General features: G+C 41.1%; 1 protein-coding gene across 1 annotated transcript in view; it reads left to right on the top strand.

Moving 5' to 3' along the window:
* Aph1b (aph-1 homolog B, gamma-secretase subunit) overlaps positions 1 to 10941 on the top strand; it is a 28383-nt gene extending 17442 nt beyond the window's left edge. Inside the window, exon 6 of the mRNA XM_057767395.1 lies at positions 4177 to 10941. Coding sequence (XP_057623378.1) covers positions 4177 to 4344 — 168 coding nt within the window. The 3' untranslated portion in view covers positions 4345 to 10941. The remainder of the gene's footprint in view (positions 1 to 4176) is intronic.
* Positions 10942 to 16317: the final 5376 nt, after the last annotated feature.

Raw genomic sequence — 16317 nt, 5'->3', positions numbered from 1 at the left:
AGCTGACAATATTCTCAGGGGGCACCCGTGAGCCAGCCTGAGAATCTGAGCATGAGAGATTTGGCCCCAACATTCATCTGTCATATGGTGGCATGGGCAGGAAAGAGATACCCTTTCCCCACAACCCCTCAATGCCTGCAGCATGTGGGAGAGCTGTCCCTGCCCCTCACCAGCTGCAGCACTCAGGAGAATGACCCCTGCACCTCACCTGGGCAACAAGGTAGATCTGGCCCTAACGGTCCAGGTGTGGGAGAGCTGACCCTTAGGATCTGAAAGCAGGAGAACTGGCCTTGCCCCTTGTTCATTGCTGGAAGGGGCGAACTAGTCAGGGCACACTAGAGAGCTCACCCTGATAGTGAGGACATGGGGGTTGTGGGCTAGCAAACTAACCAATCCTATAACTACCTAGGCCCAGAACCAGGGTTATGAGTTGGACCACACTAACATCTACCCCATCCATAATCTTCAGAAGAACCTGAAGGGGTTGATCCTGCAGACCCAAAGCTGTAGGATCTCCACAACAGAGGGCAGCAACAGAATAGCCAAGAGGAGTCCCAGTGAGGGTGCAGCATAGATAGAATAGCAGAAACCAGAGACCTGGAACCAGACCAATGACTCTTGGCAATTAACACTTGCAAGTAAATATATATGGACAAAAGGTTTCCTGCGTGAGACACTGTATCACACTACAACTTCCGTGGAGCCGGGCGATGGTGGCACACGCCTTTAATCCCAGCACTCGGGAGGCAGAGGTAGGAGGATCTCTGTGAGTTCGAGGCCAGCCTGGTCTACAAGAGCTAGTTCCAGGACAGTCACCAAAAACTACAGAGAAACCCTGTCTCGAAAATCAAAATAAATAAATAAATAAATACAACTTCCATGGAGAGACTTTTACTTTTCTTTTTTCCTTTTTTCTCTTAAATTGTATTCTATTTTCAGGGGATGGTTTGCAAGGGTAGAGGGCAGATACGAAAGGATGGGAAAATGAGTGGGATGGAGATGCATGATGTGAAACACACAAAGAACAAATAGAAAGTTAAAAAGAAAAAATTGTCTGCTGATGGAACCTTACTCCTGTTTCTCTCCTCCCTGTCTATTTTGAATTTCTATTATATTTTATCCACTGGGTTTCTTGCCCTCTAATCTGGCTAACATTCAGTCTGTTTGCCTCTTACTTACATGGTTAAACCTTGCAGTACTTGTGGCCGCTAAAGTTGCCTTTATCATGATGGCATCTGTGTAAAGCCAAGCATGTATTTGTCTACCTAGTTGGGCTTGGACTACAGAGTGAGATTGTGTCTTAAAATACGAAGTGGAGGGGAAGATGAAGGATAATTGACATATATATGGAAAGAATTTCTCTGACTACTACACTAAGAGTAAACTGGCTACGAGAGGTCACCTCATTAAGGGAAAGGCAAGGAGGATTTGGAGAAAGAGCAGTGAAGAACTAGAAATAGCCAGACAAAGGAAATATGTATCAGAAGTAGAACCGTCAATGTTTCCACAGAGTGGATGAGGCAGATGAGAGGAAGAAGATGCGCTGAGGATTTGGTTAATGTTTTTGGCCTGGACGACTGAAAGGATAGTAGTGCCATTAGGTGATTTTGAGGGCTTGAGAGGCGTGGTTCTATTCGGGTCCATTACTTAGAAGGTGCTCTGTTAAACATCCAGGGTAGAGGTCAGATAAGAGTTGGATGGAAAGGGGTAGCTTTGGGGAGGAGTTTGGTTGAGAAAAGATGGCTCAAAAATTGTGGGTAAACAGAGGCCCATGACACTCCATCCTTAGACTAAAAAGGAGGAGTCAGCAAAGAAGCACAAAGAGTAACTGAAAGTAGGAAATTAGGGCACCCGGAGAGCTGAGTGTCCTGGGAGCCAAGCACACTGAGGAGAGACATGGGGTCTACCTGTCATTTTTTTAACGACATGCTTTCACTGCGTAGCCTTGGCTGGCCTCAAACTCACGGAGGTCCATGTACTTCTGTCTCCCCAGTGCCTGGATTAAAGGCTTGCAGCACATCTGCTGCACCCAAAGCACTTCACCCACCGAGTCATAGCTTTAGTGCTCTAGTGTTTAACTGTTGTGAAGAGTATGGCTCTAAGTGTTTGCACATATGTCCTTCAGCAAAGACGTGTGCACATTTCTCTTGGATACATGCCCAGAAGCACTCTGGCTGGGCTAGAGGAATCACCAAGTCAGCTGGTGGTATCACTCAGTTTTCAGCATGGTTATGGTGACTTAAACACTAACCATTTATTCATGAGCTTTAACTCCTCTATGTCCTTGCCAACACTTGTTATAACTTTCTTATCATTCCAGGAATATAGTAGACACACAGAAAACTTCGAACTTTTATTACCTTGGTAATAAACACATCTTCATATGTCTGTTGTCAGTTGGAGAATTCTTTTTGAAGCTTTTGTTCAAATATTTTACCTACCCCCCAACTGTCTTTAAATTTTTAGAAATTCTTTTTATTTTATTTTTTTTTATAAAAGAAGCTTTAGTTGGGTGTATGTATTACAAATAGCTTCTACAGCATATTTATTTGTTTTGTTCTTTAGACAGTCTCATTCTATAGTCCAAATTAGCTCACTCTGGAGCTCTCACCAGCCTCATTTATGGCAATCCTCCTGTCTCAGCTGCCACATCCAGCTTTGGAGGTGATTTGTTTATACTTCTGGGGCTCCCACATGCACATAGGCAAGTCTCCCATGAGTTACATCCCCAGTCCCAATTTCCCATTTTATATTACCTAATTAATTGGGGTTTATTATTTCTCATGTTCTGATGACTAAATAATCTAAGCTTTAAGTCTTAAAAATTAGTTTTCTCATTTGTATGTTCTCATTTTCTATAATAAATTTCTATAAATTATATATAATTTTATATGAAGTTATAGCATTGTAAGATTTTATGTAACTTTTACATGTATTTTATAATAAAGTTATAAAATTTTTTGTGATAGCTTAAAAGAGAAACTTGTTCTAAAGGAAATAAACTAAAGAAAATGCAAAAGACTTTATCGATGGTTCTGAAATATAAATGAAAATTTTATGGGATTGACCTTAGAATTATTTGAGAAAAGAATTCATAAACTTCTCAACACCTGCCATGCCTACAGATGCCTCTAGAATGCAGCATTCTTCCTGTATGAGGTGCTGTCTGCAAAATGATCCCACTTCCCTGCCCAGGGTTGATAGGTCAAGTTCAGTGCCTTAGCATGTACAGGTTGCATGGAGACAAGAGGGGTTACTTAGTGAATCCCAGAACACGTATTTTAAAATCATCTGGTAAATAATTGCCACAGTCAAATCTTCTCCTTTGTTAAGATAAAGCTGGGGCTAGGTGGGAACTTAGGCTCTAAATTTAGCTCTGGCCCAACAGTGACAAAATCTGGCTCCCAGGTTAAGGCCACTCTGTTTAGGCTGTGACCCTAATCTATCCTACCCCTAGTACTTCCCACTTTTAGTTGTGCCACCATTGTCTAGGACCAGTCTGTTCCTTTTTGTACACTGAGACACATCTTACACAAAACTTGCTGATACAACTTTCCCCCCTCCTAAACATTTTTCTGTAAGAGAGATGCACAGGAAGGAGTACGGAGGGACTTTGTGTGGCGTGGGCTTTTTATTTTGTTGTAGCAGATGAACTCTTTCAGAGACATCTGCAAAGAGAGAAAGTCAACTAGTTGTTACTCAACCTCTCTGAGCTAGCAGGTTTTCACTTTCACCCCTCCACCCACCAAAAACAAACAAACAAACAAACAAAAAACACCAACACCACCACCACCAACAACAAAAAACCCTAGATAAGAGAAGCCAAGAAGCAAACCACTTGACATTGCTTTTTGGCAATAGACCCAGGAAGAGACATGTCTCTTCACTGGTCCTGAAATCAAAAGGAAATGTCAAACCTTGCTCTTTTTTTCCTATGTGTCTTCTCACTTCTGTATAACCAATTCCAGTCAGCTGGTTATCATTTTAGTCAAGCAAAGTGCAAGTCACAGACCAGTATCTGCTGTGCCTTCCTGAGGCTTTAACACGTGACAGTCAGCCCATATTTATGAGATGCTGTCCAGCTTTTGAAAGGTTCTGTGTTTTCCAGTATCTGTTTATTCCACAGGTTTTAAAGGCTTGTGTTTTTACCCAGGCTGACTTATTTTTCCTTTGCAGACCTTCCTCAGTCCTCATTATGGAGTAAATCTGGTATCAGCATACATAATCATGGTGCTCATGGGCATCTGGGCATTTTTTGTTGCTGGGGGTAGCTGCCGAAGCCTGAGACTCTGCCTGCTCTGCCAAGACAAAGACTTTCTTCTTTACAGCCAGCGCTCCAGATAACCTCTGGCAGCCGGCACGCCAAACAGCAGCCTGTGTCTTTAGAGGAAGCACAACTGTGTCCTTTTCTAAAAAGACCCTTTGCTCCTGGCACTTGGAAGCAGCAGAACTGCCTGTGTGCTTTCATGCAGCAGCCTCTGGAAGAGCTGCTGTGTGGCCTGCAGCCTGCTGCACATTTGAGGCATCCTGAAAACAAAGACTGATGCTTCTGGACTTCCCCTCCAGATTTGATTGTCCTGAGTGTGCAGCGCAGTGAGAATCACAGATCCAATGGAAGTTCTGAGAATCCCCAAAGAGATTGAGGTTTGGTACTTAACTGTCTCCTATGCTAACTTCTGCTGAGCAAGTAAATTTCTCAGTGTGGTAACCTGGGTAGCCCTGTGTTTTATGTACTGGCGTCACACAAGGCTGAAGGGCTGTTCTCTCTGTGCACGGCTTTCATGTCCTTCACTAGAACCGTAGCCTGTGCCCTTAAATGCAGTAACCTACACTGACACTATTACTTAGCCAAGGCAAAGTCTATATATTAAGTATTAAAGTTTTTTTTCATTTTACATTTTTCTTCTTGTAGGATAAAATTATTCTTTTTAGTATAAATCCAGGCTCCTTAAGAGTGACGACATGCTGGCTTCCTTGGGGGAGTTTAAAATTGTTCCAAGTCAGTGAGCCTTCTCAGCTAAAAGCTGCTGCGTGTGCTGTCTGGAGCTGGGCTGGTCAAGGTAAAGCTCACTGTTGTTATCTCCGAGAAGCCAGACAGAGAGATAAATGATGTATCATTGGCAGAATGTCGCTGGACCTTGTGAGAGCAGCTAAAAGCACAAAGTAGTGTGACGTTGACACCTTTCATTTGCTCCGGTGACACTAAACAGCACCATCACCCAAATGCGACAGGGAGAAATTGAGCTGCCAGATTTCAAGCTGGCATGTGACTTTTACTCTCCAGCAGGTTTGTCTCAGTTTTGGTTACAGTGAAACAGTTCCCTTTCTAAGAATACCCAGGGGCTTTGTTGGTCTTCTAAATAAGTCAGCTCACTTTCTTCTTACAATGAAATGCTACTGAATTGTGAGTGTACTAACTGGAAATTGTTCCCAATCCAAGTTTTTTTGGGACTTAGAAACTATGTCTTCCTGAAAGTGATGAACCCAGCTCACCCGTGCATCTCCTGAAAGAAACAGGAGCAGCAGTGAGAGGGCTTGGCAGTGACATGGAAGATGAGCCTGACAGCACTGTGCTGGCACCAAGAACCTGTGTGGTTTTTACCCCTGAACTAAACCTTAATTGGTTAAACATGTGAGTGTCTCAGTGCAGAGATGCGAGAGCAGTAAAGCTCCTAGGAAGACTACAGATCACTGAGGAACCTCTGTGGTTATCCCCTTAAAGGTCACTCCAGCACTGTCACACCAGGGCTTCTGCTGGAGCTGGTGGGTTTGCAGCTTCATATAAGGCTTTCCATGGATTAGAAAAGACAAACATAACTCCAGATACTAGATTATAGCACAAAAACCTAAATAGGAATAGTCAAGACAATATTCCTCCACCAGAAGTCAGTAGCCGTATTGTAATAGGTCCTGAGAAATACTATTTAGTTGAATCATCTGACAATGACTTCAAAATAGCAATTATGAATATATTCAAGGACCTTAAAGGGGATATGAATGATGCCGTAATGAAGACCATGAAGGCAGAAGTGAACAGTTGAGTGAAATGATAAAACACTTTTAAGACATGAAAATAGCCTGGCAGTGGTGGCACACGCCTTTAATCCCAGCACTCAGGAGGCAGAGGCAGGCGGATCTCTGGGAGTTCAAGGCCAGCCTGATCTACAAGAGCTAGTTCCAGGACAGGCACCAAAGCTACGAAGAAACCCTGTCTCGAAAAACAAGAACAAAAACAAAAACAACAACAAAAAAAGACATGAAAATAGAAATAGAATCATTAAAGAAAATGCAATTTGAAATAAAACTGAAAATGAAAAGTCCTGGATGTCAAACAAAAATGTCAGAGGTAAATCTCACCAATAGATTAAAAGATGTGGAAGAGAGAATTTCAGGTCTTGCAAACAAGGTAGAATAAATAAATAGCTCAGTCAAAGAAAATGTGGCCTAAAACCCAGGCACAAAATATCCAGAAATTCTGGGACTCTTTGAAAAGACAAAGTCTATGAATAATAGGTTTAGAGGAAGGAGAAGAAACCTAGGTCAAAGGCATAGAAAATATTTGCAACAAAATATGGAAGAAAAATTTTCCAGTCTAATGAAGGAGGTGCTGATCAAGGTACAAGAAGAATACAAAACACCAAATAAACAGGACCAGAAAATAAATTACCCACAACACATAATAATCAACAAACTAAATTTACACAAGAAAGAAAGGGTATTAAAAGCTGTAGAAGAAAATCTCCAAGTAACATATAAAGACAGGACCATTAGAATAACAGCTGACTTTTCGATGGAGACTCTGAAAGCTAGAAAGACTTGAACGTATGTTCTGCAAACTCTGAGATATCATGGATACCAGCCCAGAGTATTATACCCCCCCAAAGAAACCTATCAATTACAAAAAATGAAGATAGAAAACACCCCAAGAGAAAACCAAATTTAAATAATTTACCAATCCAGCTCTACAGAAGGCACTAGGAGAAAAACTTCAGTCTGAAGAGGTTAACTACATACACCAAGAAGACAAAAGTAATAAATAATCCCCAAACAGTAAGTAAAAAATGGGGACAAGGCACACTATAACAAAAAATAATAGGAGTCAATAAACACTACTCATGAATAACTATATTAATTATCTCAATTCCCCGATATAGAGACAAAGACTAAGAGATTGCATTAGAAAACAGAATCCATTCTTCTGTTGTATCCAAGAAACACATCTCACTATCAATGATAGACATTACCTTAGAGTAAAAGGATGGAAAAGGTATTCCAAGCAAATGAACCCAAAAAAAGCAAGTCGGTGTAACCATTTTAATATCTGACAAAATAGACCAAACCAAAACTAATCAGAAGAGATGGGGAAGGATACTACATAATCATCAAAGAAGAATCCAACAGGAGGATATTGCAATTCTAAACATTTATGTGTGAAACACAAGGAGACCCAAGTTCATGAAAAAAACATTATTACAGCTAAAATCACATGTTGACTCTCACAAGTGATAGTAGGTGACTTCAGTACCACCCCCACCACTAGACAGGTCATCCAGACAAAAACTAAATAGAAATGCTGGAGCTAAATAATACCATAAATCAGAAGGATCTCACAGATGTCTACAGAACATTCCACTCAAATGCTAAAGAACATACTTCTCAGCAGCTCATGGAACTTCCTTCAAAACTGACCACATACTGGGACACAATGCAAGTCTCAACAGATAAATGAAAATCAAAATAATGCTTTGCATCCTTTCTGAACATCATGGATTAAAGCTGAATATCCACAACAACAAAAACAGCAGAAAGAATTACACAGATGTGTGGAAAATGAATAACTCACTACCAAGGGAAAAGTGAGTTAGGAGTCAAATCAAGAAGGAAATTAACAGCCTTTTAGAATTGAATAAAAATGAAAATACAGCATGCCCAAAGCTATGAGATACAATAAAGTAGTTCTAAGAGTCAAGTTCATAACACTAAGTGCCTACACCATATTATAACTTAGTGATATGCCTGAAAGCTCTAGAACAAACAGAAATAATAATACTCCAAAAGAGTAAAAGCCAAGAAATAAATTCAGGACTGAAATTAATGAAATAGAAGCAAACAAAAACAACAACCCCCTCAAAAAAAATCAATGAGGAGTTGATTCTGTTTCTTTGAGAAAGTCAACAACAAATCCTTTATCAAATTAAATAAATGACTGAGAGAAGACCCAAAGTGGGAGATTACAACAGGCACAGAGGAAATTCAGAGAAATAATAAGCATATAATTAATAAATCTGTATTCCACTAAATTGAAAAAGCTTTAAGAAATGGATGAATTTCTTGATACATACAATCTCCCAAAGTTTAAATCAAGATCAGATAAACAATTTAAACAGATCTATATTCCCTAGTGAAATAAAAGCAGTAATTAAAAATCTCCCAATCCAAAAACCCTGGACTAAATGGATTCAACATAAAATTCAACCAGACCTTCAAAGAAGAATTGATGCTAATGCTCTTCAAATAAATCTGCAAAATAGAAACTGAAGAAACATTTCCAAATTGTTTTTTTCAAAGCCACTATTACCCCAATACCAAAACCAGACAAAGACCCAACGACATCACACAAAAATAGAAAATGAACACAGATCTTAAAAAAAAAAAAATAACCCTCTCTAACCATTGCTGTGGCCTCAGCTGGTAGTTTTTGTGGTTGCCTGTAGGACAAGAGGATTATGTCCTGGAATGGCCTAACCTCAAGCCATGCTAATTATTTCTATAGTATTGTCCCTCTACTGGTCAAAGCACAACACATATGGATAAGTTTAGAACACTCCAATGAGCCTTTCTGAGCTCAGTGTTCATGTGTATAAAGTGTGAATTTATTATATACTTAATAAAGTGATTGTGAGTTACCTTATAAACTTTCTGTGTTGTATCCAACACATATAAGCCACCTTTAAATGTGTGCTACTGGCCAAAATCTTTTGTTTGTTTGTTTGTTTTTGAGATAAGGTTTCTCTGTGTAGCTCTAGCTGTCTTGGAACTCACTTTGGCTGGCCTTTAACTCAAAGAGATCTGCCTGCCTCTGACTCCCAAGTGCTGGGTTTAAAGACGTGTGTCACCATTGCCTGGCCACATATTTTTAATTAAAAAATTGACATTTATATGTGTCTGGAGGTCAGAGGACATCTTGCAGAAGTTGGTTTTCTCCTTCTACTGATATTTGTATTTCATAGATAATTATGTCTTTTTATGCTGAGTGGAAGTAAATTCTATGGTAGAAAACTGAAATTATATGGCAATAAGGAAATAGTGTGATCAAGTGTGATGGTACACTTTTGTAACCCTGGATTGAGCTGAGGCAACGATATCTTAAATTTAAGGCCAGTTTGGGCTATGAACATAGTGAGCCCCTTGCCTGATAAAAGATAGTAGTTTTTGATCAAGTGAAAGGATTATTGTGTATCTACATTTGTTGCTGATTGCTTATTGATAGAGCAAGAGCAAACATTAATGTGTTTTTGTCTGCATGTATGTGTACCATGTGCATACCTGAGGAGACCAGAAGTAGGCTTTGGATCCCCTGAAACTAGAGATACAGAGCATTGTGAGCCACCATGGGGGTGCTGAATCCTCTGAATTGAAACTGGCTCCTCTGTAAGAGCAAGCAAGTATTCCTTACCACTGGACCATCTCTCCAGCCCCTTAAAATACGTAAGGAAAGATATTCTCTAAGCCAGTGGTTCCAAGTTCTTTTGTCAAACTGCTTAGGTCACCATTTTATTGCAGCATAAGATAATACCTCTATCCCTGGTGTTTAGCTATGGCACTAATGTTTAACCTTTTATTTATCCATTTATCAAGACCATATTTTAAAAAAGACATTGTAATAAAATATTTTATAAGTTTAAAATGCACCATAGATTAATAAACTTAAACATTTTAAAAAGCTGTTCCTTAAAAATATTCAGTTTTTCTAGATAGTGGTGGCGCATGCCTTTAATTCCAGCACCCGTGAGGCAGAGGCAGGCAGATCTCTGTGAGTTTGAGACCAGCCTATTCTACAAGAGCTAGTTCCAGGACAGGCTCCAAAGCTGCAGAGCTACAGAGAAACCCTGTCTTGAAAAACCAAAATAATAACAATAATAATATAATATAAAAATCCAGCTTTAAAATTTTCTGTAAAACTCTAAAATTTCTTTTTCAAGACATTTAAAGTCTCTTAAAACACGTGTTCTAGTAATATCAAAATAAAGTACCATTTTTATTCTTAGAGTGAAGATCCCCAAATGTTCTAGAGTATCCTTGCTTCCTTTTGAAGCCTAGACATTGAAACCCTGCTGATAGAGCCAAGGTACTGGTCCACTCTGAGTTTGACTCAGTCCCCCATGTTACCATGGCGTGAAATCAGAGATTCAAAGCAAGTCAGAAAACAACCAGTGGCTCTGGTTGAACTCCCAATTAACCAGAAAGAAAATCAGAAATAATCAGAGTCATAGGACATCTCCCTGTGCCCTGGTGAAAGATTTTGTAGTCTAGTCAGACCTCCTTTGCTTTCAGTAGGGTACGCCAAAACCAGAATCCAGAAACCAAACAGAAAAGTGTTATAGAGTTTCTGTGGCTTACCAAGAAAAGGGAGGCCTCCCTAAAAATGCTTGCTACTTCGTTTTTCAAGTTCACTGCGGAGGGTCCCGGAGCTGGAGTGTAAAACCCACCTCAGAGTTTGGGGTGTAATTATCTCGCTGGGGCCTCCATATGTTAATCCTGAAATTCACCAGAGAAAAACCAGTTCCACCATTTTGGCCAAATTAAAGCAAGTTTTTATTAAAATATTAAATACCAACTGTTAGGAAAAAATCTTAAGATGAGCTGCTACGCCAGCACAAAGAAATCCAATCAGACCAGATTAAAACACCTCAAATGCCCGTGTTTAACAGACAGCTGTCCCTGGTGGCCGGGGGGGGGGGGGGGGGGGGGGGGGGGGGCATGGCAGGGGAAAGACAGAGAGAGCACACACTCAAACCCAAACCACGTGTTGTTCTTTCCATCACAAGCCTAAATAGCCTCGGGGAGTGGTCCTGACTCTCCCTGGGGAGGAGTCAGCGCTTGGCAGGCTGGGAGTTGGAGTCCAAGCCAGGGCGACTGCCAGGCCAGGGGCTTCTAATCATCCCAGACTTCTTGGATATAGGGGTGTTAGAGGGCTGGAGTGATGCCCCTAGCTTAATATTACATTCCAGACTCTTTGGATATAGGGGTGTGACAATGAACTGAGGTGATATTTATGACCAAACATCCCAGAATGAATGCCAGGGACTGGGGTGACGGTTCCAATCATCCCAGACTCTTTGGATATAGGGGTGTTGTTTTGACCATATGCCAACCAAGAGGGAATTTGGTCAGAAACTTTCCAGATAAGTGGCCCCAAGGCATGTGTTGTCTGGCTTATAAGAATAAAACCCATAGGCCACCATACTTTCCCATGAGGGTTGTTGTTATTTTCCAAGAGCTACAACTCCCAGAATTCCAGGAAGTTACCTGGTCCTTGGGCAGGTGGGACTTACAGGTTAGCTTAGGGTCTAACATCATAAGCCACTCCAGTATCAGAAATATGACCATGAAAGCATAATTGCCTGCATTTCCCCTTGCTTAGACTAAGCAAATTTGAGCAGTAACAGGAGTTACTGAGTACCAGTCTCAGTAACTGGTACTCAGTCTCAGTCTTAGGGTTCAGAACAGGACATCTACAGCAAGCAAAAACTGGCTGAGAAGGGGGATATGAGGGGCAGAACAAATTGACTTGAACATGTTTCCTCTGCTTATTTTTTTATTCCTTGGGCAAGGAAGAAAAAGGTTCTTCCCCACAAGGTTTTCAGTTTTTATACACATTAGCAATTCCATAGGCAGTAAGAATAGTAGCAAGCATGCATTTCACAAAATCACAAAAGTAGGTAAAGGAGGCCTCTCAGAGTGGGGGGCGTGGCTGTGAAGCTCCCCTGGAAATGCCAGGAGGATTAAATTAAGAATGGGACTTTAAATCACTACAAAATTTTAAGAAGATGTTTTCATGGGCTAACTACATTTCTTAAGTGTAACTAACTAAGCTAGAAGTTTATGAAAAAAATTCCAACAACAGTTCTGTTGAGGATATAGAAAAAAAACTTTGGTGGGATATAAAGTATTCCAACCACTTCAAAGTAATACAAATAGACGTAGCATGTGACTTGTCTGCTAGTCATGGCACATCCCAGTGACACAGTGCCTATGGCAGCACATTCATAATGTCGGAGCTACGGCACCAGTCCAGGTCCATCTACAAAGGAATGGATAAAGAAAATGTAGTGTGTGTACACAATGGGATTTTTCAGTCGTAAAGAATGAAGTTATGACCTTTGCAGGAAAATAGATGCAAATGGAAATAATACTATTAAATGAAACGGAGCAGTCTCAGAAAGTTCAAATGCAAAAGCATCATACATTTCTCCCATCTGTGACTCACATGCTTTATCTAGATAGAAAAACATGTATGTATATATTGCATGAAAGAAACTACATAGAGGAACATGTAAGACTAGCACGAATTGGAACTGGGGAAAGAGGGTAAGGTGTTATGGGAAAATTTCCTCACTGTACAATATATACTCATGTGAAAATGTCTTATACAACCTAAAACCTGTACAATGAATATATACAATAAAAATTAAAACAAAAACTCTGCAACTGTAGAGGTGACTATGTGAAGTCTTTGCCAAAGCAGAGGGAAAAAAGAACAGTGCTGTACAGTCTGACATTAGGGCCATTCTGCTGCTGGATTGCACTGGACATAAATGAGTTCAGGGGACTAAGCCTAACCAGATTGCTTGGTTTGTGCATTACTAATTTTAAAATATAGGTTGTTAATATCTTAAATATTAACACATGAAGATTTATGTCTATAATTTGAAATAGTTTTGGAATACTTTTATTTATGTTAACATGTTATATTTTCACCAAATTCTTCAAAAAATCGTATGACATAATCATAAGCAAGTTATTAATTACGGTCCAGCTTCTCTGATTTCAATGAGCTCTAGGGAAAAAAAAAATCTATGTTGACTCTGCATGGTAAACCTCATTCTAGAACACAGCAGGTCCCCGACTAGCTGGTGAAGAAGTACACTGAGACGCTGTGTCTGGGGGAAAATGGCATGTGTTTAAAGTAATACATTTTCCGGTCAATAGTGTGCACTTTGATATCCAATGTTTCCTTTTTAATTCATCTCAAAATGTATCAACAATTCTTTCCTTAAAATTTCTAGTATATCCCAGGAATTATTAAGAAATATGATGCTGATTTTCCACATACTTCCCCCCCCCCATATTTCTGAAGGAGCTGTGTTGCTGGTTTCTTATTTAGTTACGTTTCTATTAAAACCATACTTTAAGCCGGGTGGTGGTGGCGCATGCCTTTAATCCCAGCACTCGGGAGGCAGAGGCAGGCGGATCTCTGGGAGTTCGAGGCCAGCCTGGTCTACAAGAGCTAGTTCCAGGACAAGAACCAAAAGCTACGGAGAAACCCTGTCTTGAAAAATCCATATGCGAACACCAAAGAGACCTGGGGCACAAAGTTAATAAGGATGCTGCCAAGACCTGGAGACCTGTAGTTCGCAGCCACAGGAGAAAGGCAAGGTGCGGACTGCAGGCAGCTTGGGAGGAGGAAAAGGCAAGTGTGTCTCTGAAGTCCGCGGGAAGAGCTTTGTAGAGCGCAGGTGTGCCTGATTGGCCAGATGCAGCTCACCAGGGAAGGATAGACAGACAGACTGCTTTGCCGGGCCTGCAAGCACACAAGCACGGTCGCACTGATTGGTTCCATCTTGGGGCCACAGCAGCAGTACCTTCTGATCCACGCGGTAGCCACGCCCTCCCTCTCCACGCCATTCCTATCCCTTTAAGCACTGAGCAACCTCCAGGCTCAGTCCTACCGGTGGTCTTGCCCTGCCCCTCTCTCTGACCGAGCAGGAGCATCTCAAGGTCCTGCGCCACTCAGCAGCCCTTCAGTTTGCTTTGAGTGAACGTGGAGCATTTAGGAAGTTAGTCCTACTCACGATGAAACTGCTAAATGTAAGGTTTTATATCTTTGCTAAAGATCTTTCTTGTAAATTTTCTGTTCACATTGAAGATTACAGGAGAGACAATCCCAACAAACAATAACATTCAAGATCTTTGCTTAAAAAGTCTATTTTAAGTCTGATCATGTATGTATACTATGTCTATATGTGCTTATGTTTTTATATTTTTTGGTATCAAATTGACTTTAAGTAAGTGTTCATGTAAATTTCAGTTAGACATTAATTAGACTTTTGTGGCACACACTTAAAAAACAAATATAAGAAAACTAAATAAAAGCAAACATTGTTACTAGCTCCAAAAGTGAGTTTTGTAAGTAAACTCCATGGACACTACAGGGCCCTGGATACTCATTCACCAAAGGGATCTGAGCCTTTCCCAGAGTATCTCTGACATCACAATCCCTAGTTCTAGTGGACAGCAAGCATGAACAGAAGAAACAACGACAGCACAACGACCAGAAAGTGAAAACCAGGGTCTATAGAAAAAGAAGTCAGGGGAGGCATCACCCAACCCCAGAACGGTGTGAGTCTGAACGGAGAAGGGGAGAGGTGTGGACACCTGAGGAGAGAGTACCATTAAGAGGAAACAACATGAGGCTGAAGAGATGGCTCCATGGTTAAGAATACTGGCTGTTCTTCCAGATGACCCAGGTTGGTTTCCTAGCACCCCTATGAAGACTTATAACTGTCAATAACTCCAGTTCCAAAGTTCTGCTGACCTATTCTGGCTACCCCAGGCACCAGGTGTGCACGTGATACACAGACAAAACAGCAATAAAATAAACAATAAATAATAAAATCAAACAGTAACAGAGATGAAACAACTCTGTGACGCTGAGGGAGGGGAGGTCTTGTTTCTTCTCTCCAACAGGTCGGCAGGCACACCCACACACCTAGGCTGAGTGATGAGCACACCTACTCGGGATAAATGTCTCCAATATCGATGGATTATTTTTTCTCTCTGCTTCTAGTCTGACCTTTAACCTTCTGGAACACTCCAGTCATGGCCAAGCTAACTACTGAAGTGCCAGACAGTATTGTTGAAGGGGGCAGCATTCTTCTACATATTCACACTAAATCACAGAATTGTCAAGCCTTTTCTTTCTGCAAAGGATTTGATTGCAAAGCAGATGATAAAATTGTACAATATAAAATAGCTATTGACTCATGTAAATGGGGGTACCAATCCAATGGTAGGAAGACAATTTATACTGATGGATCCCGGGTGCTTTTTAATGTCACCCAGAAGAATACAGAATGCTACAGCATAAAAACCCCTGATACATATAAGCAAAGTGAGCAAACAAATGCCTATCTCCCTGTATACAGTAAGTGATTCCTTGTGACTTCTGGGCACTGGGTTCTGTGAATTCTATTTGATACACATTGGACTGTGAGGCCTGTGCTGTATCTGCCTATTCTACTTTGTGTCTCCACATTGGGACTCGGCAGTTCAGTGCAGGACACACACAGTGCAGACACTGCCCTAAATGAAGATCCTTCATCTGACTCCATCCGGCAGAGAGGAGGCTGAGTGCTGGGATAATGGAACTGAGAATATCAGACTAAGCCAGACTCTTGTGACTCTCACCACGAACAGAAAGACCCTGTGGGAATCGGGGAGGGATTGGTGGAGGAAACCATAGGATCCTCATATAGAAGTCAGCACACTGAAGCCTGGGCTGAAGAGCTCAATCCCAGAGTCAGTTCCAGTTGACCCTAAGGAGCTTTACTCCAGGGTTGAAATCTTACTCCCTCATGACCTGACAGAAAATCAGGCTTTATTGGATGTCTAAAATTCATAGCTTATGGAACCAGCCAGTCATGAAAGAAACGTTTAGACTAAGTGACATGAGCATCTCATTCCGAGACTCAGCATGGAGAGCATAGCTGTACAGGTGTCTCAACTATCAGTCACCCGTTCTGATGGGCGTATAGGAAACAGGTACTCCTGATTATGTGTCCTCAGGGGTCTAACATAGTGAATTCTCCCTTGTACTAGACTCCCTTGTAGTAGACTCCTGATATGACTCTCTCTCTCTCTCTCTCTCTCTCTCTCTCTCTCTCTCTCTCTCTCCCTCCCTCCCTCCCTCCCTCCCTCTCTCTCTCTCTCTCCCTCTCTCTCTCCCTCTCTCTCTCTCTCTCTCTCTCTCTCTCTCTCTCTCTCTCTCTCTCTCTTTCTCTTTTGTGGTTTTTTTTGAGACAGGGTTTCTTTGTA

Source organism: Chionomys nivalis, chromosome 4 (genome assembly GCF_950005125.1).
Source record: "Chionomys nivalis chromosome 4, mChiNiv1.1, whole genome shotgun sequence".
NCBI classification, from domain to species: domain Eukaryota; kingdom Metazoa; phylum Chordata; class Mammalia; order Rodentia; family Cricetidae; genus Chionomys; species Chionomys nivalis.
The sequence above is the reverse complement of the archived record's forward strand: the minus strand, read 5'-3'. Positions and strand labels throughout refer to the sequence as shown.